Source organism: Vicia villosa, linkage group LG2 (assembly GCF_029867415.1).
Source record: "Vicia villosa cultivar HV-30 ecotype Madison, WI linkage group LG2, Vvil1.0, whole genome shotgun sequence".
Lineage (NCBI taxonomy): Eukaryota > Viridiplantae > Streptophyta > Magnoliopsida > Fabales > Fabaceae > Vicia > Vicia villosa.
The window spans coordinates 76552838-76580790 of NC_081181.1; the positions used below are offsets into that span (position 1 = coordinate 76552838).

At 35.4% G+C, this 27953-nt stretch overlaps 3 protein-coding genes across 3 annotated transcripts; all 3 read left to right on the top strand.

Moving 5' to 3' along the window:
* Positions 1-5357: 5357 nt before the first annotated feature.
* LOC131649399 (paired amphipathic helix protein Sin3-like 4) lies at positions 5358-6126 on the top strand. The gene is made up of 4 exons (XM_058919161.1): positions 5358-5497; positions 5581-5764; positions 5881-5979; positions 6064-6126. Exons 1-4 carry the CDS (start codon positions 5358-5360, stop codon positions 6124-6126), a joined length of 486 nt encoding a protein of 161 aa, XP_058775144.1.
* A 6799-nt stretch (positions 6127-12925) lies between these two features.
* LOC131649400 (uncharacterized protein At4g02000-like) lies at positions 12926-13381 on the top strand. Its single transcript, XM_058919162.1, has one exon. The coding sequence runs from the start codon at positions 12926-12928 to the stop codon at positions 13379-13381; it is 456 nt and encodes a 151-aa protein (XP_058775145.1).
* A 963-nt stretch (positions 13382-14344) lies between these two features.
* On the top strand, positions 14345-15708 carry LOC131649401 (uncharacterized). The gene is made up of 3 exons (XM_058919163.1): positions 14345-15010; positions 15154-15474; positions 15586-15708. The coding sequence occupies exons 1-3, from the start codon at positions 14345-14347 to the stop codon at positions 15706-15708; spliced, it is 1110 nt and encodes a 369-aa protein (XP_058775146.1).
* The last annotated feature ends 12245 nt before the right edge of the window (positions 15709-27953 follow it).

Here is a 27953-nt window from a genome sequence, read left to right on the forward strand (position 1 = left end):
ACCAACACTTTCTGCATTCACCAGCACAGAATAATTCACCGACGTAACACACATCATCATCCAACGAATCCAACTTTCTGCAAAACCCAACCTAGCCAGCATTCCTCTCAGAAATCCCCAATCCACCCGATCATAAGCTTTACTAATATCTATCTTCAAAGCCAACTGGGCATTATTTCCCGTAGTTCTTCTCTTGAGCGCATGTATAACTTCAAACGCAATCATAGCATTATCAAGAATAGATCTCCCCTCAACAAAAGCTGATTGCTCCTCACAAATACATTTATCCAAACATTTTTTTAATCTATTGGCCAGAAGTTTGGACACAATCTTGTAAGCTACATTGCAAAAAGATATCGGGCGTAAATCCTTCATACTGTCGGGATTACCACACTTCAGAATCAAACAAATATTAGTATCATTAAGCGTATCCGGAAAATAACCTCTTTCTAACCAAGACGTAGCCTCAAGAAAAATATCCTCCCCACAGATTTCCCAAAAATTCTGATAGAAAGCCGGATTAAAACCATCCGGGCCAGGGGACTTGTCGGGGTGCATCTGAATCAGCGCCTGATACATTTCTTCTTTTAAAAATGGGGCTGTAAGCATCGCATTATCAGAATCGGAGATAACCTGTTCAATCAAATTCAATACCGGCTCATAACTACCAGCCCTTGCTTCAAACAAAGAATCAAAATATCGTCTCGCAATACCACATATGCCTTCTTGATCACGAGTTGCAATACCGCCATCTTCTGTTAGCATTTTAATTTGCTGAAAATTACGCCGAATAGACGCGGTCCTATGGAAGAATTGAGTATTAAGGTCACCATTACGAAGCCAATGAAGCTTAGCCCGTTGCTTCCAGTAGGTATCTTCCCGAATAAGCACTCTATTAAACTCATCGTGCGCTGCCATGTATTGATCAACCGCTACCGGATCATTGATTCCTCGAAATAAATCCAAGGTTGCGCGGAGCCGGTCTTTTTCCTCATTATTCTGCCGAACACGAAACCTGTTCCAGCGGTCCAGGTGAGTAGCACAATTTGCTATTTTACCAACAACAGGTTCTTGAGGAACCCCATTCCAGCTATTATGAACTACATCTAACACCCCCTCTTCTTTAAGCCACCAATTCTCAAATTTGAAACTTCTCTTCTTACGACGATTCTCCGCCGGATCACAACAAAGCAAGATAGGACTATGATCCGAATGAGATGCCACAAGGTTGGTTAATTTAACAGAGGGAAAAGATTGTAGCCAAACCGAATCAGCAAGAGCTCTATCCAACCTTTCCTCAATCATATTCGCCGCTCCTCGACTCTTAGTCCAAGTGAATGGGTAGCCCTCCAACTGGATATCCGTGAGATCACACTCAGCCACTACTTCTTGGAATCCTGTACATAACCAGTGCGGGTGAATATTTAAGCCTTTCTTATCATTCTGAGACAGCAGATCATTGAAATCGCCAATAATACACCACGGTAGAGTCGACATACTATGCAATTCACGGATCATGTTCCAAGCTTGCCTTCGTCTACTTCGTTCCGGAAACCCATAGTAACATGTGAGTCTCCAATCCCCTTTCTCATCATCTTTCACATGGATGTTAATATAATTTTTGTTAAAATTCTGAATGCTGCACTTCTTACTGTCATTCCACAGAACCGCAATGCCACCACTTCTACCGACAACATCCACCGATAAACAAGCTTCAAATTTTAGAGAAACACGAACACGCTCCAGCTTCTGAGACTTAGCTAAAGTTTCTAAAAGAAAAATAATGTCAGGACGGTATCGAAGAACCAGAGCCCGCAAATTAGGAATCGCTCGCGGGTTGCTCAAGCCCCGGCAATTCCAACTAAGAATCTTCATTAGTCCTGGCAGTCCTGGCTGCCAGGACTTGCCGATAAAAAATGCTGAACTTCTATATTTGTTTTTTCCCCGTATACGACGTCATCATCTCTTCGCCGCTTCTTTTCTGTTTGCGCCAATTCTGTAGAATTTTTGGAATGTGAAGTGCTAAGAGAGAAATCATTACTGGGTGGACACTGTATTATGGGAGGGATAGTAGGGCAGGTTGCTGGTTTACGGTTTAAACTGGGCTTATGGAGCTTGGTGGTATGATTTTTGGTAACAGTAGTTTTTTGTTTGAGTTTTAGGTGGTGTTTTGAAGGAGTAGTATGCTGCTGCATGGTTTCACTGTTATTAGAATTTGGCTCGGTTATTTGTGTGACTGGCAAAGGAGCATTAAAAATGGTTGGTTGGAACACCTTTTGGCCGAAATAGAGGAGTTAATGGAAGGAAAAGGTATTTTTAAATTATTGGTAGAGGCATTAAAAAGGTATGAAGTGGGTGACAAGGTAGGGGCATTCTGGGACGTGTACGGGACAGAAGTGAAAGTTATAGTATGTGGGGCGTCACGTGTAACATTAGTATGGGGGTTAGCATGTGGGCCAGAGTTGGTAGGGTCCATGACAGGTTCCAAAACATAATTATTGAGCACTTTTTCCGGCTGTCTGTAGGCATTTAATGCCTTGTCTGATACAGCAGCAATCTGGCAATGATTAGCTATTGAATGACTTGAGGAAACGGACAAAGCAGCATTATGAGCTAATGATTGCCCATCAATGCCTGTCCCCAGCGAGCCTTGACCATTGCACGTTGGTGGGACCACCTGGTGTGCATCTGCAGCAGTACCACTCCCTCCACGGGGAGCGTGTGCCTCACGCGCCTGGGGATGCTGTTTTACACCACCATCCTCCTCCTTCAGCCACCGTGAAAAACCACCACCCAGTCTCCTATTTTCAACTCTAATTTCCGCCGACCACCCCCTGAGACCCGTATCTTCTTCCATTTCAAATCGGACCGCACATCTCTGTTCAGTATGGCCTAGAATACCACAGACAAAGTAAAAAATACTTAGCCTCTCATATTTGAAGTTAACAGTACACCATTCACCGCCCTTCGTCTTCACCTTCGTATTCTTCTTCAAAGGTACCCTTACATCAACCTTCACCCGCAACCGCATATACTGTCTCCAAAAGCTGGAATTGTTATTCTTGTCGTATTCAACAAACTCACCAACAAAATTTGCCATCGCCTTCCCCACTTTTTCTATCATTAACCCCGCCGGTAAATTATGAACTTGCACCCAAAACTCCACATGATAGAGTGGTATATTATCAATCTGCACTCCCACCTGTACTTTCTCAAGGACCAACAATTGATTATCGAACGTCCACGGCCCTAAAGCTAGCGCCGCCTCCATATCCAATCGATGACTAAACTGAAACAGAAACCTACACTCAGTAGCCTCCTTGATCATGACTTGTTTTACTGGCCTCCAAATATCCGCCATACGGGTCTTCATCGATTTCACATGTATTGGCCTATCACTCAAAAATCTTCCAACTAGACAAAACTGCAAACCTCCGAGATCTTCACCTTCATTCTCAACATCAAAAGAGAACCCCTCTTCACCACCTTCATCATGAATAGACAATCCCTCCAGACCCTCAGTATCTAAATCTCCTTCCATAAGCACTAAATGAATTATTCTGAACCTTGCAAACAACAAGAAAGCGTGATCCACCCAACCAGGAAAAGGAACCAACTTCTCACAAGAGAAGAAAAAACAAACCCTAGCAGAGCACTAGGAAAATAAGATATATTGTATAAAACGTCATTTTATAAAACGTCATATTATAACACGTCATTTTATTATTAGCGGCAGCTAAATTTACCACGTTTTTGAAAAGCGGCATTCTGGTAAATTGTGGCGGCTTTAATCCCTGTAATTTTCTCATTTTGACCGCCATAATTCACCAGTTATTTTAAGTGATAAAAGATGAATGTCATACATGAAAACACTTTTTAAATCTTAGAGGAGGTGACAACTTCTCTCTCTCTTAATAAAGTTCTTATTTATAAAGAAAAGTAAGATTGATACAAAAAAAATAAGTTAATATACTAAACCACGAAAAAATTAAACAAAAACTTGAAATGGGTATTAAGGTTTTATTAGAATTATTAATTAGAAATTAGTAAAAAATATTGTATCAATTAAGAAAAAAATAAAATACCAATTAATATTTTACCAATTGATAAAGAATATTAATTTTTTACCAATTAATAAAAACAAAATTATATCATACTTTTTCCCAAGCAATTAATATAAAATAAAATAAAGTAAATTCAATAATAAAAAATATTGAATAAAAAACTTATATGGAAGATTATAATAATTTTTGGTTAAATAAAAAATTAAAAATATTAAAGTAAGTTCAATAAATATGTTGCCAATTAATAAGAATATTATATTATATTTCTGGTCAAACAATTATTTTTTAATAATTAAATTTTAAATAAATAGAAAAAAATCATAATTAGTATGTTTTACAATAATAAATTTTAAATTTAGTAATGTTTTAAATAATATCTTATTATTAAATAAACATAACAGTTATATTTGAATTTCCAAAACTTCATTTGGCAACTAATTTTAAAAAATCATTTCAATAAATGGTAAAACAATACAAAGTTTCATTAGTCAAATTAAAAAGAAATTATATATATATATATATATATATATATATATATATATATATATATATATATATATATATATATATATATATATATATATATATATATATATATATATATATATATATATATATATATATATATATATATATATATATATATATAATATATAAACTCAAATTATAAAACAATCTCTCATTTCATCAAAGTCTTTGGATTTTCACTGTTAACTTTTGAAGCTGACAAAGGTACTTACATGTATTAAAGTTTTAGGGTGAGCCAAATGGTTTGGCGCATACACCCAATAACAACACTTATGCGCCATTTCATTTGGCGCATCCACTTCCCCGGAGTCTCAAACCTAGACAGTTTGATAAATACCCTGAAAACATGGTTTTTTTCGTATTTTTTTTATTAAACCTAGTTAATTAAATTTTTTTTTCCTCTAATATGTGTATCACTCTAAATTTCGGCTTTTTCTAGAGTATATCTAACTCATTTTTGAATACTTTGTGGAATCTATTAAATCACTCTAAAATTGCATCAGCATCTTCATGTCTTTTAACTATTTTATTAGTTATTTTTTCCTTAAATTTTTTCTTTTATAGTCTTAAATAAAGCACTTAGAATTTAAAAATAATTATTTTGTAATTATTTGGGAGATTTTATTAGATAATGCATATAGAATTTTTGTCTGATTTTTTTTTATGTGTTCATTTTCCAATTTTATTGATTTTTTTTTTGGTTATATTTTGCTGTATATTATTAATTTTTTTAATGGGGAATATCTTTTTATTTTTTTCTAGAAAATGGGGAGTTCAAGTACAATAAAATCATTAACCACTGAAGATGCCAATATGTATCTGAAAGAAATAAAAATTGCGTTTAAAGATGAAATGTACAAGTACCATGAATTTCTTAGAACCATGAAAGATTTTCAGATAAGAAGGTTTGATTTAGTTATATCGAGATAAAAGTTTTTATTTTGTTCATTATAATCGATTGATATATTTTCTTTTGATATATTTGAAGAATTGACATAACAGGTGTGATGGCAAGAGTTGAGAAATTATTTCAAAGGCACGAAGAATTACTATTTAAATTTAGTATGTTTTTGCCTGATGGATTTGAAATGAAACCTCCACCAAAAAAGTCTAAGATACCAGTCGTGAGTGTGAGTAAAGAAGATGCTAAAGAATATTTGGGCAAGGTGAAGGTATGAATATCGTTTGAGTTATATGATAAATTTTTTTTATAAACATTAGTTCAAAGAAAAATATTAACATTTTTTTATGTTTATTTGTCAAAATTTAACATGTCCTATCCATGCAGACTCGATTTCAAAGTCAACTTTACGTATATGATATATTTCTAGCCATAATGAGTATGTACAGAAATAAAGATAAGAGTCTTGAGGAGATCTATGAAATGGTATGTGTTGTATTTGTCTTTGTCTTGCTTTTTTTTTTTTTCTTTGTAATGTTCATTTTAATGATAATTTACAATTTTTTTCAGGTTGTTTCAATTTTTAAGGATCACCCTGATCTTATTGATGGATTTATGAATTTTCTTCCATAATGTAGTTTGTGATGAGTTCACCAATACTCATTCTGTTGTTGGGGAAGATAATTTAGTTTTATAGATTTAGTTTCTATATTTGTAATGTGATTGGGACTTGATATAAGCAATTGTTTCAACAAGATTTTATCTAATTAAGTTTAGATTTATAGTGAAACTACGAAAATTTTTGTATAAGAATTAAATAAAGAAAATTGATTATAAAAAAAATAAGAAAATTCTAAAACATTATATTTTTTTGTTGAAAAATTAGATTTATGCTTGTGTTATTTCTCCGTCTTGTTTAGTGTGAGAGTTCAATACAGTATATTAATATTCAGAGACGACTTTTTTTTTTTGACAGAAAATAAATGATATTCATTCATTCAAATCGATAGAGTACATCGTTGCAATACAAATTCAAAATCGCCAAAAACAAAAAGGATTAAACATGAAAGTTCACTATATTCTACCTTTTTATTTTGTGATAGATCGATTGAATTCTTTAGTCAGGCGTTCGATTGTACGACCATTATTTATCCAAGATTCATGGTGAATACTACTTAGCTATTTGATTTGAGCAGATGATTTGAAATTTGAAATTTGTATTCTTGTTCAATTTAATTTTAGGTTTATTGATCAACACACAACAAATGATATTAAGTATGAATGTTAATCAGTAGCTATTTATTTTAGATGATGACAACACTTAACGTGAAGCAAATACGAACCTAAAACCACGCATATGAAAAAATATGCAAGATGTTTCAATGACGGGAGAACATTAAATGCACTTGTTCTCCATTACTTTCGTAACTGTTCCTTGACCTCCCTTTACTCACTATGATTTGACGTGATAACCAAGGGCCGACTAAGACTTTGGAACACTTCTCAACAGATACGCAACTAACAAGCATTAGGGACATCGCGTTTTTCGCCTTACAGCCTTCTACGCTTCTACAATAGAACTTTTAATTTATCCTAACAGAGAAGAAGGGAAAAAAATCTTAATCTACCCTGGAGTGTGCTTATGTGTGGGGATTTCACCTAATGTAGAGATCTGGGGTCCGGGAGGTTGCTTATACAGAGGGAAGATATTAGCATCCTAAATATCAGTAGTATTCTACAGGAACCCTTTGTTGTTTTGTGTTTGAACATGGTTTGTTTGTTGCTTGAAAGTTGGGAAAGTCTCTCCTTTGTGTTAGGAGAGGAAATGAACTGAAGGATGAAGGGTGAACTGAATGTTTTTGGCGTTTTGTTTGCTCGCAGAGATTCCTTGTGAACCTCATGGCTACATATCCTAATGGAAGTCAGAGCTTTTGTAGTTCGGGGAACTAATAGGGAAATGTATTGAATTTGATGTGCCTTGTTTAAAGCTCAAGGTTGAAGCTTGAATTGATCTTTGTTTACAGAAAAGAGACAAGTTGTCATCTTTACAGAGAGATATCTCTACTATTCCATACAAACATTTTGAAGTGATAGAAAAGGAGTTTCATTTTATAAGAGATGTGACCTTACTTGGATGAAGCAAGTATGCCAGTCACAGTCTCTTGAATGAAAGAACAATTTTCAACCAGTTTAGAGAGAGATGAAAGTCTTGACGTGAAGTCAACAAAGCAGTGCATCTTGTGTCAATCTAAATGGGAAAATGTTTTGAAAGTGAATGAAAATGTTTGTATGTTTGAATGTGCTTTAATAGGAGAAATCTCTCTTTGTAGAGATAAGTCATGTCTATCTTCCATAAGAAAGATCTGAACTTTCCCTGGCTTGTACAAGGCCCAAGCTTGAGGCTTAACTGACAGTTTGAGACTGACACTGTTGGATATTTGATTCCACTAGGGAATTGATGATCTTGACATGAAGGAAATATGTGTTCTATACTAAGCCCAGAATTAAGGCTGACTCAGAGGCTTATTCTGTTTAGTTTTTTACTGAAAGGTTTTTTGTAGGTGTTCTGTACTAAGCCCATAATTGAGGCTGACTCTACTAAGGATTTTAGTTTTCTTTCTTGCATGAAATTCCATGAAGGAGGTTTACTTTGACAGGATGATGATTTATTTCTGTCTTGAGGTTGACTTTCTGAGGGGAACAAAATTGTTTTTGGTTTAAAGTCCAAGATTGGGACGAACTCAACTAGGGATTGTATTTGAAAGGTTGTGTGATGATTTGTGTCTTGTAAAAAGCCCAATATTGAGGCAAAATCTCTGGGGAGTTTTGAAAAACTGTGTTTTAGATGACAGTTGTTTTGGTGTCTTGTACAAAGCCTAAGATTGAGGTTAATCCTGCTGGGGATTATTGTTTTTCTTGTTGGGGAGAAACTCAGGGGTTTGACTTCTTTGACTGTGGGAAGATGAGATTTTTGTGTCTTGTACAAAGCCCAAGATTGAGGCTAAACTGTTTGTAGAGACATGTTTTCTGGAGAATGTGGATGACTCTATTTTTTGCCTTGTATGAGGCCCAAGGTTGTGGCTGAACTACTAGGGAAAGATCCAAAGGTTTTGAATCTTTTGACTCAGGAAAGGGTGTTTATCTACCTTGTACGAAGCCCAAGGTTGTGGCTGACTCACTGGGGAAACCGAGTTTCGAGACTATGGATGACTCTATTTCTGCCTTGTACAAAGTCTAAGGTTGTGGCTGACTCTTGTTGAGGAATGACTCCAGGGGTTGACACAGTTGGGGGAAATGGGTGATAGAGACTGGCCATGTCTCTCATTTCGAAAGGATGAATGAACTAGGGATGACTAAAATATTGAGAGTGAATACTTTTCATGTCTTTTGCTATACAGAGATTGAGTGAGCACTTGAATGATTATGATTGTGTAATTTGAAGGATTTGGATTCTCACATGAGTAAGGTTACTTAAGTCCTATCCTATGCTTTTAAGAAGCCTGAGGGTCCTTATATAGAAGCTCAAGAGGAAGTTGAGGGAATGCTTATAAGAAGCATATGGATCCTTGCATTGTAAGCCCGAGAGGAGGTTAAATCGAGGGTCATCGAGGGTTCTTGTTATAGCACAAGAGAAAGCTATGTTGACTTGTCTAATTTGGCTTTAAGCAAAGGGGTAAGAGGTTTCACCGGGAATAATTCCTCTTGGGTGAATGTGTCCTATTGTTGATCTAAGGCTTTTTTTCAAGATGTTTCACCGGGAATAATTCATCTTGAGGCAAGAATCTATGTTGTCTAATCAGGAAATAGGCTTTGCCGGAAAATAATCCTCAATCCCAGGTCATAGTCCTATAATATATATACATGTTTAACTGTCCTAAGGTTTTTCTCTGACGAAGATTTAAATAGTATATATTTACAGTTTATATTTGAGGTATTTTAAGCAGCAAATGAAAGCTATAAACACTTACCAAGGTGAAGAGGAGGCTCAGTATGTATGTACAAAGCAGTATTGAACAGTTGAATGTTTTTATTGAATAATAATGAATTATTTTATTGAAAAAAAGGAAAAGAAAAGTTGTTAGGTCTTATAACTCTGGAAGAAAGCCCATTTATTTACTGTATGAACAAAAAGGTGTTGGTCTTATATTGTAATAGAAGCCCGGAAAGGTGTATGAACAAAAAAGTGTTGGGTCTTATACTGTAATAGAGGCCCAAGAAGATTTTAATTGAAAACATATGAGAAGTTGATTTGAAAATAAAGTTGAAAGATTGAATTGAAAATGAAGTTGAAGTTTGAAACGAAAACAGTTGAAAGATTTAACTGAAAGAAGTTGAAAGATTGAATTGAAAATATTTTGAAGGTTGAAAACAGGAGAATTAAAGTTTGGGAGTTTATACCTCAGAAGAGGGGCCCAAAGGTCTAAGAGAAGTTTCACCGGGAATAATGCCCCTCTTAGTACGAGAGTTTTTTTTGAAAAATAGATGAAAATAGAATAAGAGAAGGCTTAGGTCTTATACCTCAAAAGAGGAGCCTAAATGGTTTAGGAGCAGCTTCAGCGGGAATAATGTCCCTCCTAGTTTCTAGTTACCATCAGTATGAAGATCGACAAGATGACCCTTGCCCTTATCCTGTAATTGCAGGGGGATTCTTGCAATTTTTTTTTTGCAGGGGGATTTTTTCGAACCAACCCCATATGGAAAGGGTGAAAATAGGTATTAACCCATTATTATTTTAACTAAAGATAATATTTGATTATTATTTTTTTATTGAATGAATGGCAATATTCAACCATTCTCCTATTAATGTGTATCTTAAACATCTTATTAAATTACAAATATAAATTTCTAATATGCAAACAATTAGTTTAAATATAAAGTATTATATTTTTTAAATAAATTAAGAGTTAATACCTATTTTAACCCCTGCCATATGGGTTTGGTTTGAAAAATCCCCTGTCAAAAAATTTGCAAGATTGACCTCAACAAATTTCAAAAGTTTCATTTTGGCCCTTTATCAGGCCACATCATTAAAAAGTAATATGTGACAGTGTTTTTTTTAACTTTTTAATGAATGAAATTTCCACATCATAAATTCAGCCAGTGTAATGACATTAATACCCTTAGTTATACATCTTTTCATATTTCTAATAATCATATTAATTAACAATATGTAAATCAATTTAATAAACAAAAATAAAAATCAAAAGAAACTAAAAGAGAATTAGGGTACTGAAACAAAATATTGTTCTTCTTCCTTCTTACTTCTCACGCTTAGAGGACAACGAAATAAGCCACCTCTTTTCTGATTGAAATATGACGACCCGCCATCGTCTTTCTATCATTCTCCGCTCAACTCTCTTCTTCCTCATGGAACCACGGCGGATCCTCTCTTCTTCCTCTTCTATTTTCGTTCACTTCTCATTTTTGAAATTCATTTCTGATTTGTTGTTATCTCGATGTTGCGAGTTCGTCGGTGTTTGAAAGGGATTCTGTTGTAACGTTGCGTTTGTTGATTTTTGTTAAATCGAAGTTGTGAATGTGTTGATGGAGTATGATGCGGAACTGAGTTGATCGGCGGTGTTTGCGTGAACGGTTTGGCGTCGATGTTGCAGCGTTGAATGGTGGTAACGTGTTCAAGGTTGGCTTCATTAGCATTGACGAAAGAAGTAAGGTATGAATAAGCTTACTATTCAGCAGTGAGATTGAGAGGATTAGTATTGGTGTATAGTTAAAGGTTAGAATGGTATGATGATTAAAGACGTTTTATGGTGATTTTGTGTTTGGAAAGAAAAATTAGAAAAGTGAAGGTTTGTTGTTTCAGGTTATGTTATAGGTGGTTGAAAGGAAGTTGATGTGTAGTTGTGAGTTGAAGTTGTTGTTACAGGTGAAGTAGAAACAGTTTGTTTGAGCAGAGGTTGGGGTGGTTACCGGAGAAATGAGTGTTGTTTCGGTCGATTTTGTGTAGGAACAAATAAGAAAATGATGTGAGTTCTGAAGAAAAATTTGGAGAAAGATTTGAGGTTTGTTTGGTTATTGTGAAGGGAATAAGTTATTTGGTTTTGTTACCGTGGTGATGCTGAAAGAAGGAGGAGGTGGTATCAGTTTTGTTATGGTTGTTTTCACGGTTTCATTGGCTTGGTTTCATGATGAAAGTTGTTGTAACACTGTCGTTGCAAGTTATGAGCGATTGTAGTGATGGTGGTGGTGGTGGTGTGTGAGATGTGATGATGGTGGTGGTGGTGGTGTGTGAGATGTGATGAAGGTGAGGGAAATTTGTTTTGCATTTTGACTATAGAGAGTGAAATAAGGTAAGGTGATTTTGAGTAACAAAGATGATGAAAGGTGATATGTTGGTGAAATGGTTCTGATTGGTGAATAACTTAGGGTATTAATGTTATTGCACCGGCTGAATATAGGATGTGGGGATTTTTTAAACCAAGCCCATATGGTAGGAGCGAAAATAGGTATTAACCCATAAATTAATTGGTTTTCAAAATATTAGTATTTATTTTATATTTTCTAAAATCAAATTAATGGATTTTTAATTAAAAAACTATTTTATAGTATAGTATACACCTCAAAAAAAGCTATAAATATATTTTAAAAATTAAATATATTACTTGATTTCATTTTTTTAAATTGAGTTTTATACATTTTAAAATGAATAGCCATGAATATGAGTAAAAAAGAAGGAAAAAGACGCATGAAGAACATGGTCATTTGAGTATATCATTAGAGAAATAACAGAATTAGCGGGGAAGGGCTCTACTAGGGTTTTTGTGAAAATCCTATGGCACGGTCACCGTGGGTTGCTGATCCGATGAAGAAAAAAGAGATAGATGATAAAGGAGGAGGAATTGGGAAGGAGTGGAACTCAAAGAGGTTTAAAGAAGGGAATCAAGCTTTTGTGCCGGGGACATCGCTAAAATTCCTATACGATGATCTGGTATATGATCATAATTCTGATGGAGGAATTGGAGATTCGGTTATTAGAGGAGGATATATGACAGGTGAAGGAGATCCACGTAAAACAAATGAACCGGAATTTAATGGAGTGATTGGAGGAAAGTCTTGTAGATACATGGTTCTGGGAGCAGAGAATGAAGATGTGCTAGAGGAGGATATGGTTAAGGAAGATGAAAAAGGAGAAGGTGATGAAGAAGAAGGAGAAGGTGTAGTCACAGTTAAAGAATGTTTGATCGGAGGATATGAATGCCCAACTTTCATATTGTCAAAATATGAAGAAAAACCTTTCCAGCATCCATGGAGACGTGGAGTCATTGTCAAGCTTCTTCGATGGAAAATAGGATACAAATCCTTGGAAACGAGGTTGAGACAAATGTGGGTCAGAAGAGGTGTGATAAATATCGTTGACTAGGGAAAAGACTACTATTTAGTAGCTTTCTCGCATAAGGACGATAAAAATGCTACTATGTCTGAAGGTCCATGGTTCATATACGATCATTACTTAACAGTCAAGGAATGGTGTCCTAACCTTCATAGTGAGAGTGACACCATTGGAAATGTAGCTGTCTGGTTAAGAATTGATGGTTTGCCAATAGAATACTTTGATCCTATTATCCTAAGTACCATAGGGAATAGAATTGGAAAAACAATCAAAGTCGAAAAAACGATATCTCAAGTGGAAAGGGGAAAGTGTGCAAGGATATGTGTGGAAGTAGAGTTATCAAAACCATTATTTGTTATGTTCATGATCAAAGAGAAGATGTACAATATTGAGTATGAAGGTTTACGTTTGTTATGCCTGAGTTGTGGAAGATTTGGTCATTATAGAGAAGGCTGTACAAATACCAATAGTACGGTTAATCTTAACACGGATAAGGGTGGAAATGCTAGTCCAACAGTGCAGAGAAATGGAGAAATGTAGCAGGGTGCTAAGAGTGAGCGGCCATGGAAAATTGTCCAGAAACAGCGAAGAAGAAACAGAATGGTGGGGGAAAGAAAAAACAATGCCCTGGTGTTCATCAATAGGAGAAACGGAAAATCAGGATCTCGTTTTAATATATTAAACCAGGAGATTTCAGAGGTGAATGCGTCAACTAACATAGGAAACATCTTGGACTATGATGGGAAACACATTAATGGCACTAGTGAAGATGTGGTGGGGCGGAATAATGGTGATGAAATAGTTACGGAAAGTGTAATAATGGAGGAAATGATTGAGAAAATTAAAGGAATTAAAGGGATTGGAGGAGATAGAAGTAACACGACGATAGAAGATTCTGTGTTAATACATCATAAAGTAACTGTTGTCATGCATGTTAGAAATACAGATGGAGAAAGTAGTAAGGATAATTCACCGAAAGCAAAAAGGGTCGAGGTGAATGGAGAAAAAAAGAAGGTGTATAATCTTGCAACACATGGAAAAGTTTCTTTTAAAGTCAAAGGCAATGGAGGGAAGAATTATGGAGAGAATAATAAAGCAGATAAATCGAGACATCATAGCAGCAGCTCTACTAAGCAACCTATAATGACTACGGTGACAATTCTACAAGGCATGCAATCTGAGATTTGGAACGGGGATAACAACCATGATAGAAATGTTGGACTAAATTTGAATAATGATGCTCAGTTACAGAGAGGTAAATATGACACTTCTGTGGGGGGCATGAGTACGAGTGATTCGCCAGACAAGGGAAGAAATGAAAATAATTTTGAAACTTCAACTGGTAATGATGTGAATGATAACTTGAGTATGTAGCGTGTTTTGGTAAGAATAGACAATCAAGATGATAGTTAGATGATAGAAGACAAAAAAGTTCTTGAGACTCCAGACTTGAGCATGTGATAGCGTGGATAGATGTTCTTCTCTTTTTGAAACTTAATAATGATGGACCAAACCAAGATAATGTTGTGGTATTGTCGTGGAGCTGCCAATAAAGCTTTCTTTAGATACTGCAAGCAGTATGTAGATGCTAATAAACCTACAATGGTTGTGGTAATGGAAACGAGATGTAATCCAACAAATCTAGTCAAAGCCTTCAATAATATGGGCTTTGATAAACATTTAGTGGAGGAAAACAATGGTTATGTCGGTGGTATAGTTTTAGCATGGGAAATTAGTTTTATGACGGTAGAGCTGCTAAGTAGAAACTCTCAGTACATTCATACTAGTATTAGTTATCCGAAAGGGAGGCCTTGGCTTTTTACAGCAATATATGCCAGCCTGAGTGAGGATTGCAGGAAAACCATGTGGGAAGAATTAAAATTTATTGCAAGTAACAATCATCAACCATGGCTTGTTGAGGGAGAATTCAACGACATAGCAAGCATTAAGGACAAAAAAGGTGGAGCACCAGTTTCTCTCAGACGTATTAAGCTCTTTACGGATCGTGTTAATGCTTGTAATCTCATGGATATGGGATCGCATGGGCCAAAATACACGTGGAAGGGGCCTATTTTCCATTGTGGTCAACAGATATACGAGAAGCTGGATAGAGGCTTTTGTAGCGACAATTGGAGGCTGGAATTCCCGGATGCAAGCGTTAAAGTTTTGGCATGAGTTGAATACTCTGATCACCACCCATCCTTATCTCACCTGTTAATACATTTCAGCACAGAGTGAATAAGTATTTCAAGTTTGAAAATGCATGGAATCTTGTGGACAAATTCTAAGATGTTCTATCTAATGTGTGGAAGGACGATAAAGCATTTGAGGTCTGTTTGAAGGAAACTATAGAAAATCTAAAAGAATGGAAAGAACACTCTTTTAAAAATGTTAAGATTCAAAACAAGGAAATTACTGCTAGAGTGAAAGGAATACAGTGTAGATTACTTTGTAGAAATAATGATAAGGCGTTAAGAAAGATGGAGGATAAGCTACAAAAGGAGCTCAGTGATATTTTAGAAAAGGATGAGTCGACGTGGTTTCAACGTTCTAGATCGAAGTGGTTAGCAGACGAGGATAGAAACACTAAATATTATCATATGAAAACTGTTACAAGGAGGAGAAGGAATAAGGTAACTATGGTGAAGGATGACCATGATACTTGGGTAAAAGATGAAATTGATCTTAAGGGGCTTGTAAATAGCTATTATAAGAATTAATTTGAAATAAGTTATAATTGGAAGGAGTGGATGCCCACTGCGATAAATTTTCTAGAATTGACAGTTGAGGATTATCAAGGTCTGATTAAGGATGTGGATAATGAAGATAGTGTCTCTGTTCCAAACCAGACTCGTCCCTGGGTGTAATATTCATGAGAGTACTATTATGGCCAAGGAAGTGATGCATTCTATGCATAAGAAGAAAGGTAGTAAAGAATAATTTATGATAAAAGTATACCTCTCAAAAGCTTATGATAAGCTGATTTGGGAACTCATATGGAAAGTCCTGCGCGGGGAAAAATTCCCAGACAACATGGTTAATTACATAATGCATGCTGTTACAAGTGTTTAAACAAACGTTAAATGGAATGGAGCCAGAAGTGAATGTTTCCGACCAAAGCGGGGGATTAGGCAAGGAGATCCCGTGTCTCCATACCTCTTAGTTTTGTGCATGGAGAAGCTCTCACATTTAATCATTGAAGCTGTTAGTAAGGATAAGTGGAAAGCAATAAAGATGGGGAAAGATGGCCCGAGGATTTCTCATCTTAAGGTCGCCGATGACTTGTTGCTAATTGGTGAAGCAAAAGAAAAGCAAATGCAGTTTGTCATGGAAATTTTAAATCAGTTTAGTATGATGTCGGGCCAAGAATTTAGTGAGGAGAAAACTAGCATTCTTTTCTCTAATAATGTGGCTAGTAGTGTGAGGATTAAGCTGTTGAACATATCTAAGTTCCGCTAAACTCGGGATATTGGAAAATATTTAGGTGTGTCGTTGAGTGGTAAACGATTGCGATAGGTGACTACCAGTATCTTTTAGAATAAATGTCACGTAAGATGGCAAGCTGGAAAACTATCTCTTTCTTTTGCAGGTAGGATTACACTCGCTAAACGTATTCTTGAAGCTATGCTGATATATCCCATGATGACAAATAATCTCCCCAAAACCTGCATTGAGGAGATTCATAGATTGGAAAGAAATTTCTTATGGGGTGATAGAGAGATTAAAAAACGTCATCGTGTTGTTAGATGGGATGTGATTTCTCAGCAAAACAAGGATGGAGGTTTAGACCTTCGAAAGATGAAGCATGTTAATACTGCATGCATGGGAAATTTGGCATGGCAATTTCAGAATGGAGGGAGTGAACTCTGGTGCCAAGTGATTAAACATAAGTACAAGGTTGAAAGTCTTCAAAAATATCACATGGGGAGTAGCAGCTCAAATTTATGGAGTGACATTGTTATTTCTTAGAGCAAGATAAATGAGAATGGAACATGGAGTATCGGTGATGGTGAAGAGATAAACGCATGGACAGACTACTGCCTGGGGAACGGCGAAGTGGTTGCTAATTGGGACATTAATATACCAGTTCAGCTGCTGAATGCCAAGTTGATAGACATTGTAGCGCCTACAGGTAACTGGGATTGGCATAAGCTTAATTTTTGGCTGCCAGATCTAATTTTGTAAAAGATAAAGGCCACGGTTCCACCTAATCCTAACATGGGGCATGATGAATTTTTCCCTGTAGGAGCTAGTAAAATGAGCTTCTCAATCAAAGAAACATATGCTTGACTTGTGAAAATTTGGAGGATGAAAGTGTAACACCCCATATTTCAATTTATTAATTTACTTATAATTTAAATTAATTATTGGAATTATTTGGCTTTTATTGAGTTATTGGAGAATTTTAAAAAAATAATGTTGTTGGGCTTGTGGTGTGGTTTGTAGAAGGGAGGTGCTATTTGGGTAGGCCTTTACAAACTAATGACTCTAACTTTATAAAATAAGAAAAATTGGAAATCAAAAGAGTCAGAGAAGAGAAGAAGATTACGTGAAAGAGAGCCTTGAAGGAAGAAGGGGAAGAACCAAGAACACTTGCTAAGGTAAGGGGGGACTCTCCAATTATCATATTCTATGATTTCATGAATGATAGAATTGATTGGGTAGATTAGTTATCTCAATTTTATATGTTTTAGATTTTGAGATTTTGGAGTTTAGGTTCAATTGTGTGTTTTTATGCAATAAAATGCGTATGAACGATTATGGCTGTTAGATGAATTTGTGTTATGTTAAAAGTATGTTAAATTGCTGTAATTGGCTATAATTTAGTGTGGAATTCATATTGGAATAAAATGGTGATGAGTTGAGGGGCTGAGATGCTATCAAAACTGATATTTTTAGTTCTATGTACGATGTAACCGGGTTGCAGCCATGCTGTAACCGATTACCGCATGGAAAAATGAGGAAACTGGGAAATTCTGACTTCTGTAACCGATTACCCTCTATGTCGTAACCGGTTACAGGCGGATTTTCATAATAGCGAATAGGTTGACGTAAAGGCGTAATCGGGTAACGCCCATGCTGTAACCGGTTACACCTGGTGCTGTTTTGAAAAAAATAATTTCTAAAATTCATATCTTTTGAACCGTGTGCACGTTTTAAGGGTCGTTTTGAGCGTTATGTCAATAATTAAAAATCGTATATAGTTAAGTGAAATTTTGGGGAAGTAGTCGATTTTATTCAAAAACTCCGATGAAATTGTTTGGTGATGTTATACATTGTAGACATATGCGGTATTAAGTAACAATGTGATTTATGTGGTTATGATATGGTCGTATTGTGATTGTGATGATTGTTGTGACGAATATGTGATTTATTATTGAATGATGTTGTGACATGTATATACTTTATTGGTGATGATAATGGTGAGTTATGATGAGATGATGTGATTCATCGGATCAATGATGTTGTAAGTATGTTATATGTGTGCATTCATTAATAAATTATTTTGGTGGCTAAATACAGGTGATACGTTGGGTCAGTGGAGAGCATAATTCCCATTGTGTGGAATTTGTGCTGGTTGGGCCGTATCTTGGTGATGTTTGGATTGATCGGATGGGTTAATCCCATGTTTGGTACCACATGCCTAGTGTCAGTACATTGCATTGCATATTGTTATAACATGATTGGACGGTTTCCAATGTTATATTTTGGTGATGTGTTGTTGTTGATGAATGTTTTTCTAAAAATCTAAATATATTACGATTGGGTGATTAATATACTTATGAAATGTTACTGTTTATGAGTTTATAACATTTGTTAATTGTGATGAGACTCACGCTTACTGTTGATGTTTTTCAGATTGAAGAGTAACTGCTTTTGCTTTGGCAAGGATAGCGTATAGGCTAGTCCGTTGTTCGTAGTGTCGGTGTCATGCTCTGATATGTAACACTGGGGAATGTTTACTTGAGTGTTATTTAATAACTCTTAATTTTATTTTTATTGAATAACTTCTTAAGTTTTGGAGATGATGAACGATGGTTATTGTTATTCAAATTATGAATCTTTTCCGCTGTGTTACCATGTTTTCGATGAATCATATTGATTGAGTTCCCAATGTTGGCATGACACGTGTTTTAAAAACATGTATTTGTAGAGTTGTAGCATCCATTTTCATATTTTTCTTTGAATTAAATAATATATTCCGCGGAGTCTTGTTATATTTCCCTTGTATATGACTAGTGTGAATTATCACTGTCGATACTTTGTTCTAATGGAGATTGTCTTATAATTAGGAAAAAAATAACTGGAAGAGGTGGAAGGAATGATGATGCTATTGCAGAGGCTCTGGGTATGATTGCTTGCGCACTAGGAGGAGATGCCAATGGAGCTTGGATTGGTGCTAAAAAGTAACTAGGAGATTTTCAGAAGAACAATCCTCCATTGTTCAAGGGCACTCACGATCCTGATGGTGCTCAGAAGTGGCTTAAGCAAATTGAAAGGATTTTCTGGGTTATTGATTGCGCCGAGAATCTGCAAGTGAGGTATGGTACTAATATGTTGTCTGAGGAAGCTGGTGACTGGTGGGTTGCTACTAGAGCTGAACTGAATGCTAATAGTGTAGCAATCACTTGGGCTATATTCAAAAGAGAATTTCTAAGGAGATACTTTCTTGAAGATGTTCGTGGAAGAAAGGGGATTGAATTCTTGGAGCTGAAGCAGGGTAGTATGGCGATGCCTGAGTATGCTTCCAAATTTGTTGAGTTGGCAAAGTACTAGAGTCACTACAACAATTATGAAGCTAGTGAATTTTTAAAGTGCATAAAATTTGAGAATGGTCTTCGTGATGAGATCCAGCAGGGTATCCGATATTAGAGGATTCCTAGGTTTGTTGATTTGGTGAATTATAGTAGGATTTTTTAGGAGGACAACGTTAAGCTGAAGTTATCTCACTCTTGCGAGCTGGTTGACAAGCAAGGTAAGAAGCCTATGGATCGAGGTAACCCATATAGTAGAGGAAATCATAAAGCTGGTGACTGGAAGAGGCATAGTGGGAGAGACTATGGTGCTTTTGTTAGGTGCTATTACTGTGGCAAAGTCGGACATCATAAGAATGAGTGTAAGGTTGATTAAAATAAGTGCTTCAAGTGTGGTAAGGTGGGTCATTTGGCTTATGATTGTAGAATGAAGACCGTGACTTGCTACAACAGCGGCGAAGAAGGTCACATCAGTCCACAATGCACAAAACCAAAAAAGAACCAATCTGGTGGAAAGGTTTTTTCTTTGTTTGGGTCAGAGACTACTCATGAGGATCGATTAATTAAAGGTATGTGTTTTATCCATGGCATACCTTTAATTGCAGTTGTAGATACTAGAGATACTCACTCATTTATTTCATTGGATTGTGTCAAACGATTGAATTTGGAATTATCTAAGATTGATGGAAGTATGGTCATTGAAACTCCTGCGTCGGGTTCAGTAACTACTTCATCCGCTTGTTTGAATTGTCCTGTTGATATATTTGGTAGAGAGTTCAGGATGGACTTAGTGTGCCTTCCGTTAGAACAACTTGATATCATCCTAGGAATGAACAGGTTGGAATTCAATCGGGTTCATATTAATTGCTTTATGAAGACAGTTATCTTTCCTGAAGCTGTCGGTGTTGAGGAATTGGCGATGACCGCTGGATAGGTGAATGAGGCAGCTAAGGACGGGGCTGCTGTGTTTATGTTGTTTGCATCGATGGAAATGAAAGGAAAATCGGTGAGCAATGATTTGCCGGTAGTATGTGATTTTCCAAAAGTTTTTCCAGAAGCCGTTAGGGAATTGCCACATGAGAGAGAAGTGGAATTTACTATTGAGTTGATCCCTGGAACTAGTCCTGTGTCTGTGGTGTCTTATCGTATGTCGGCATCAGAGTTGGCTGAATTGAAGAGTCAATTAGAAGAGTTGCTAGAGAAGGAATTTATTCGTCCTAGTGTTTCGCCGTGGGGTGCACCGATGTTGTTGGTAAAGAAGAAAGAAGGCTCTTTGAGATTGTGTGTGGATTACAGACAGCTGAATAAAGTTACTATCAAGAATCGGTACTCGTTGCCGAGGATTGATGATTTGATGGATCAGCTGGTAAGAGCATGTGTATTCAGTAAGATTGATCTGAGGTCTGGATATCATCAAATTCGTGTGAAAGAAGACGATATTCAGAAGATTACATTCAAAACAAGGTATGGTGATTACGAGTATACTTTGATGCCATTAGGAGTAACTAATGCACATGGTGTCTTTATGGAGTATTTGAATAGGATCTTTCATCCTTATCTCGGCAAGTTCGTGGTGGTGTTTATCGACAATATTCTGATATATTCCAAAAGCGAAAAAAAAGCATGCAGATCATCTTAGAGGGTTGTTAGAGTTATTGAAAGAAAAGAAACTTTATGCGAAGTTGTCAAAGTGTGAGTTTTGGTTAAATGAAGTAAGATTTCTTGGTCATATTATTTCCTAGAATGGTATTTCCGTAGATCCTACGAAGGTAGAAGCGGTATCTCAGTGGGAAGCTCTGAAGTCTGCTTCTGAGATTCGTAGTTTTCTGGGTCTTGCAGGTTATTATAGGAAGTTTATCGAAGGATTCTCAAAGTTAGCGTTACCGTTAAATAAGTTGACTAGGAAGGGTCAAGCATTCATTTGGGATTCGAAGTGTGAAGAAGGATTTCAAGAGCTGAATAGGAGGTTGACTAGTGCTCATATTCTGATTTTTTCGAATCCAACAGAATCTTTCGTAGTTTATTGTGACGCTTCGTTAATGGGATTAGGTGGTGTTTTGATGCATAATCAACAGGTAGTGGCTTATGCGACGAGACAACTTAAAGTCCATGAAAGGAATTATATGACTCTTGATTTAGAGTTGGCAGTGGTAGTATTTGTGTTGAAGTTATGGAGACATTATCTTTATGGTTCGAGGTTTGAAGTATTCAGTGATTACAAGAGTTTGAAGTACCTCTTTGATCAAAAGGAGCGTAATATGAGGCTGAGGAGATAGTTAGAGTTTCTTAAGGATTATGATTTTGGATTGAATTACCAACCGGGTAAGGCGAACGTTGTTGCTGATGCTTTGAGTATGAAGTACTTACATAGGTCTATGCTAATGGTGAGAGAAATGGATTTAATTGAACAATTCAAAGACTTGAGTTCGGTATGTGAAGGTACTCCTAATAGTGTTAAATTGGGTATGTTGAAGCTGACAAGTAGTATTCTTGATGAGATTAAAGCGAGTCATAAAGTTGATGTCGAGTTGGTTGATAGATTAACCTTGATTAACCAAGGCAAAGAAGGTGATTTTAGAATTGACGAGAATGGTATAATAAGGTTTGGTGATGGAGTTTGTGTTCCTGATGTTGCTAAGATTAGGGGGAGTATTGTGGAAGAAGGACACCGTAGTGGATTGAGTATTCATCCTAGTGCTACCAAGATGTATCATGATCTAAAAAAGCTATTTTGGTGGCCTGGAATGAAAAAGGAAATTGATGAGTTCATTTATTCTTGTTTGACATGCCAAAAATCGAAAGTTGGGCATCAGAAGCCGTATGGATTGATGCAACTGTTGTTTATTCCAGAGTGGAAGTGGGATATCATATCTATGGATTTATTTGGGTGATCGTGGACAACGAAGTCTGCTCATTTTATACCGATGAGAATGGATTATCCGATGGAGAAGTTAGATCAATTGTATATTAAGAAGATTGTTAGTCTACATGGTATTCCTTCGAGTATTGTGTCTGATAGAGACCTAAGGCTTACATCCAAATTTTGGGAAGTTTTGCAGAAATCTTTGGGTACTAAGTTGAGATTGAGTTCTGCTTATCATCCGGAGATTGATGGTCAAACAAAGTGGACGATTGTGTGTAGAAGATGGTAGAAGATGCAGGATGCCATTATGCTGGTATGAATCTTGTGAGAGTGCAGTAATTGGACTGGAAATTGTGCAAGAGACTATAGAGAAGATTAAGATGATTCAGGAGAAGATGAAAGCTTCTCAGAGTCGTCAAAAGAGCTATCATGATAAGAGGAGGAGAACACTTGAATTTCAAGAGGGAGATCATGCATTTCTGAGAGTGACTCCTATGACTGGTGTTGGTCGAGGGCTGAAGTCAAAGAAGTTGATGCCGTGTTTCATTGTTTCGTTTCAGATTACTGAAAGAGTAGGAAAAGTAGCTTATAGTATTACGTTACCGCCTACACTTTCGAATTTGCACGATGTATTCCATGTGTCGCAGTTGAGGAAATACATTACGGATTGGTCTCATGTAATCCAAGTAGATGATGTAGAGGTAAAAGACAACTTAACGGTTGAAGCATTGCCTGTGAGGATTGAAGACCGGAAGCTGAAACAGTTACGTGGTAAAGAGATAGCATTGGTCAAAGTACGAAATGTTACACAGGAGATGGAGAGTCAGATGAAGAACTTTTATCCTGAGCTTTTTACCTGAGGTATGTTTTCGAGGATGAAAACTCTTTTAGTGGGGGAGATTTGTAACACCCCATATTTCAATTTATTAATTTACTTAGAATTTAAATTAATTATTGGAATTATTTGGCTTTTATTGAGTTATTGGAGAATTTTAGAAAAATAATGTTGTTGGGCTTGTGGTGTGGTTAGTAGAAGGGATGTGCTATTTGGGTAGGCCTTTACAAACTAATGACTCTAATTTATAAAACAAGAAAAGAAGGAAAAATTGGAAATCAAAAGAGTCAAAGAAGAGAAAAAGAGTACGTGAAAGAGAGCCTTGAAGGAAGAAGGAGAAGAACCAAGAACACTTGCTAAGGTAAGGGAGGACTCTCCAATTATCATCTTTTATGATTTCATGAATGATAGGATTGATTGGGTAGATTAGTTCTCTCAATTTTATATGTTCTAGGTTTTAGGATTTTGGAGTTTAGGTTCAATTGTGTGTTTTGATGCAATAAAATGCGTATGAACGATTATGGGTGTTAGATGAATTTGTGTTATGTAAGAAGTATGTTAAATTGCTGTAATTGGCTCTATTTGGGTGAGGAATTCGTATTGGAATGAAATGGTGATGAGTAAAGGGGCTGAGATGCTATCAAAATGGATATTTTTGGTTCTGTGTACGCTGTAACCGGGTAGCAGCCATGCTGTAACCGATTACTGTGTGCAAAAATGGGGAAACTGGACAATTTTGACTGTTGTAACCGATTACCCCCTATGCGTAACTGGTTAAAGGAAAAATATTTTGGGACAGTAGTCGATTTTATTCAAAAACTCCGATTTGAGCGTCGTTTCGAGTGTTGTGTCAATAACTAAAAATGTGCAAAAAAATATTTTCCAAAATTCATATCTTTTGAACCGTGTGTCCATTTTGAGCGTCGTTTCGAGTGTTGTGTCAATAACTAAAAATCTTATATATTAAGTGACATATGCGGTATTAGGTAATGGTGTAATTGATGTGGTTATGATATGTTCATATTGTGATTGTGATGATTGTTGTGACGAATATGTGATTGATTATTGAATGATGTTATGACATGTACATAATTTATTAGTGATGATAATGGTGAGTTATTATGAGATGATGTGATTCATCGGATCGGTGATGTTGTAAGTATGTTATATGTGTGCATTCATTCATAAATCATTTTAGTGGCTGAATCCAGGTGATGTGTTGGGTCAGTGGAGAGCACAATTCCCATTGTGTGAAATTTGCGCTGGCAGGGCCGTATCTTGGTGATGTTTGGATCGATCGGATTGGTTAATACTATGTTTGGTACCACATGCATAGTGTCAGTACACTGCATATGCATATTGTTATAACATTATTGGACGGTTTCCAATATTATATTTTGGTGATGTGTTGTTGTTGTTGATGAATGCTTTTCTGAAAATCTAAATATATTAGAATTGGGTGATTAATATACTTATGAAATATTATTGTTTATCAGTTCATAACATTTGTTAATTGTGATGAGACTCACCCTTACAGTTGATGTTTTTCAGATTAAAGAATAGCTGCTTTTGCTTTGGTGAGGATAGCGTATAGGCTAGTCTGTTATTCGTAGTGTCGGTGTCATGCTCTGATATATAACACAGGGGAATGTTTACTTGAGAGTTGTTTAATAACTCTTAATTTTATTTTTATTGAATAACTTGCTAAGTTTTGGAGATAATAACGATGGTTTAATGTTTTTCAAATTATGAATCTTTTTCGCTGTGTTAACATGTTTTTTCTAAATGTTATGGATTGAGTTCCTCATGTTTGCATGACATGTGTTTTAAAAATATGTTTTTGTAAAATTATAGCATCCTTTTTCACATGTTACTCTAAATTAATTAATATATTCTGCGGGGTTTAGAAGCGTGTTATAGAAAGTTCAAGAAAGAGTCAAAAGCTTTATTTGGCTCGTAGCTCATGATTGGTTGTGGACAAATGATCAGAAGAGTCGCAGAGGTTTGGGATCAGCAACCTGCGAGTTATGTGGAAGCACCGTGGAATTAATTTTACACATGGTACGCAACTGCAACAAGGCCCTGCCTGTTTGAAAAGATCAAATCCCAGCTCCTTTGCAAACAAAATTCTTTAATTTGGAGCTGACAGATTGGATAGATGTGAATATGAACTTTAGCAAATAGTGGAGCAAGTATTGGGCAGTAGCTTGTCATAGTCTTTGTACATGGCGTAACAAGGAAGTACACAATGAACATTATGTAAGAATGTATTCTCCAATATCTTACATTTATCAGCGGAATGAAGATTATGATAAAGCTGTGAGTACTCATCGTGTGGTGTTAGGAAAAGAGAAGGAAGAGATTTTTTTTCAAATTGCAGTCGCCTGCAGAGGATTTTCTTAAACTGAATACGGATGGGGAAAGTACAGAAAATGGGAAAGCGGGGTGTGGAGGTATTATCCGGGATAATAGTGAAAGAACTTTGGGAGGTTTCTCGAAGAGTGTTGGCTACCGCTTTATGTGTAGAGTTGTGGGGGTTATAGAAGGTTAAAGATTACCGAGAGGTTGGGGTTTATGAAGGTGGAAATAAACATTGATTCGAGATCCATTGTTGAAAACTTGGCTACTCGAAAGACTATGGAAGTGGAAAGTGTAACACCCTTCTAAACCCCCGCAACAATTAATAAAATAATCAGAGTAAACACGAAACAAAGGCGTCACAAATTAGATAAAATAAACTTCTCATTTAAATGTCATGCTTCACGAGGAACAAATCACCATATTTTATAAAATCATGTTTATCACAGCGGAAATAAATTCAACACGGAATAGTTTAATCTTCACCAATGCATAAACCAGAAGAAAACATAATTCGAAATCAACAAAATAATAGTATAATCAACGACTCAAAACTAGCATTCCCCAGTGTTACAAATCAGAGCATGACACCGACGCTACACAAACAAACTAGCCTATAAGCTATCCTCACCAAGCCAAAAGCCGCTACTCCTCAATATGAAAAATATTAACAGCAAGGGTGAGTCTCATTCACAATTAACAAATGTTATGCGTTCATAAATAATAAAACGTCATAAGTATATCATCCACCCAATCACAATATATTCAGATTTTGATACATGCATTCGACAACAACAACAACAAGTGCATCACCAAAATATAACACTAGAAGCCATCCAATCATGTTATAACATTAATGCATATGAGATATACTGACTCTATGCATATGGTACCAAACATGGGATTAACCCATCTGACCGATTGAAACATCCCCTTCTTTACTAAAGTAGACTTTATGAAAAAAGACCACTTTAGTGAAAAGGCCTAACAATGACACCCCTTCTTTACGAACCACAATTTTGGCCCAATTATATTATTTTCTCAATTCTCCAATAATTCATTTAAAATGTCAAACGATTCCAATTATTTAATTTAAATCTTAATTAAATTAATATAGAGAAAATATGAGGTGTTACATAGAGCCACAATATGTTTTGCAGATAGATTTATAAGCTTATTGATGCTCATGAAGAAGTGCTAATTACTCATACCTATCGTGAAGCAAATCAATATGCTAATGCGCTTGCTAGAAGCGGTATTGATCGCTTGGTGGAATTGGAGTTTCGTGAAATTGTCCCAAATAATATTTTACCGTTGGTGACTCAGGATAAGTCGAGAATTCTTTTCTCGAGGTTCATTGTTGTCTAGTTTTTTTATTGAATGAATCATAATATTCAACCATTCTCTTATTAATGTGTAGATTAAACATCTTAATAAATTATAAATATGAATTTCCAATAGGTCAAACAATTAGTTTAAATATAAATTAATATATTTTTTAAATAAGTTAATAAGTTTTAAAAATATTAGTATTTCTTTTGTATTTTTTAGAAAAACAAATTAATGACTTTTTAACTAAAAAACTATTTTTAGTATAATATATACCTCCAAAAATGCTATAAAAATATATTACTTTGATTTAAATGATTATTATTTTTAATTTTCCAAAACTGTTTATTATTATTATTATTATTATTATTAAAGTCTATAGTACAATAATACGTACTTTTCATAAACAAATTGATAAATAATTGTCGGATATATGTAATTATTATTATTAATAATATTATTAATATTATTAATATTATTACTCATATTATAATCAAGTAAAAAAAGCCACTTCATTATATAAATTTAAATAATATTTTATTTAAAACATAACTTTATAATTATAACACTAGTAAAATTGTAATATAAATTAAATGTCTAAATATCGATAAAAAAAAGGAAAGAAAGAAAAAAAGAAAATGAGAAAAAATATTTTAAAATTATATTGTATTTAGTATTAAAATAGAAAAGAAATATATATTGCTTAAATAGAATAAATTTAAATAAGAAAAAGGGATATGCACTGACAATAATTACAACCATGTATCTAAATAAAATATAATTTTATTTTAAAAAATTAATACGACATGGCAAGTGTAAGGATTTTAATTGGTTGTATGTGTAAAATTAGTTTACATTGTCCGTGTGCTACCTTTAAACTCAATTTAAATTAAAAAAAATAAACATAAAAGTTTAAATTAAACAAATGGAGGGATAAACTTGGTGTCAAACACTCAAACTCATGTGCCAATA

Coding starts and splice junctions, on each gene's coding strand:
- LOC131649400 (XM_058919162.1), top strand. CDS start 12,926: ATGTCTGAAGGTCCATGGTTCATATACGATCATTACTTAACAGTCAAG.
- LOC131649399 (XM_058919161.1), top strand. CDS start 5,358: ATGGGGAGTTCAAGTACAATAAAATCATTAACCACTGAAGATGCCAAT. Junction 5,498..5,580: donor AAAGATTTTCAGATAAGAAG/GTTTGATTTAGT, acceptor ATATATTTGAAG/AATTGACATAACAGGTGTGA. Junction 5,980..6,063: donor TTGAGGAGATCTATGAAATG/GTATGTGTTGTA, acceptor AATTTTTTTCAG/GTTGTTTCAATTTTTAAGGA.
- LOC131649401 (XM_058919163.1), top strand. CDS start 14,345: ATGGACCAAACCAAGATAATGTTGTGGTATTGTCGTGGAGCTGCCAAT. Junction 15,011..15,153: donor ATGCAAGCGTTAAAGTTTTG/GCATGAGTTGAA, acceptor AATGTGTGGAAG/GACGATAAAGCATTTGAGGT. Junction 15,475..15,585: donor CAAGGAGGAGAAGGAATAAG/GTAACTATGGTG, acceptor TATAATTGGAAG/GAGTGGATGCCCACTGCGAT.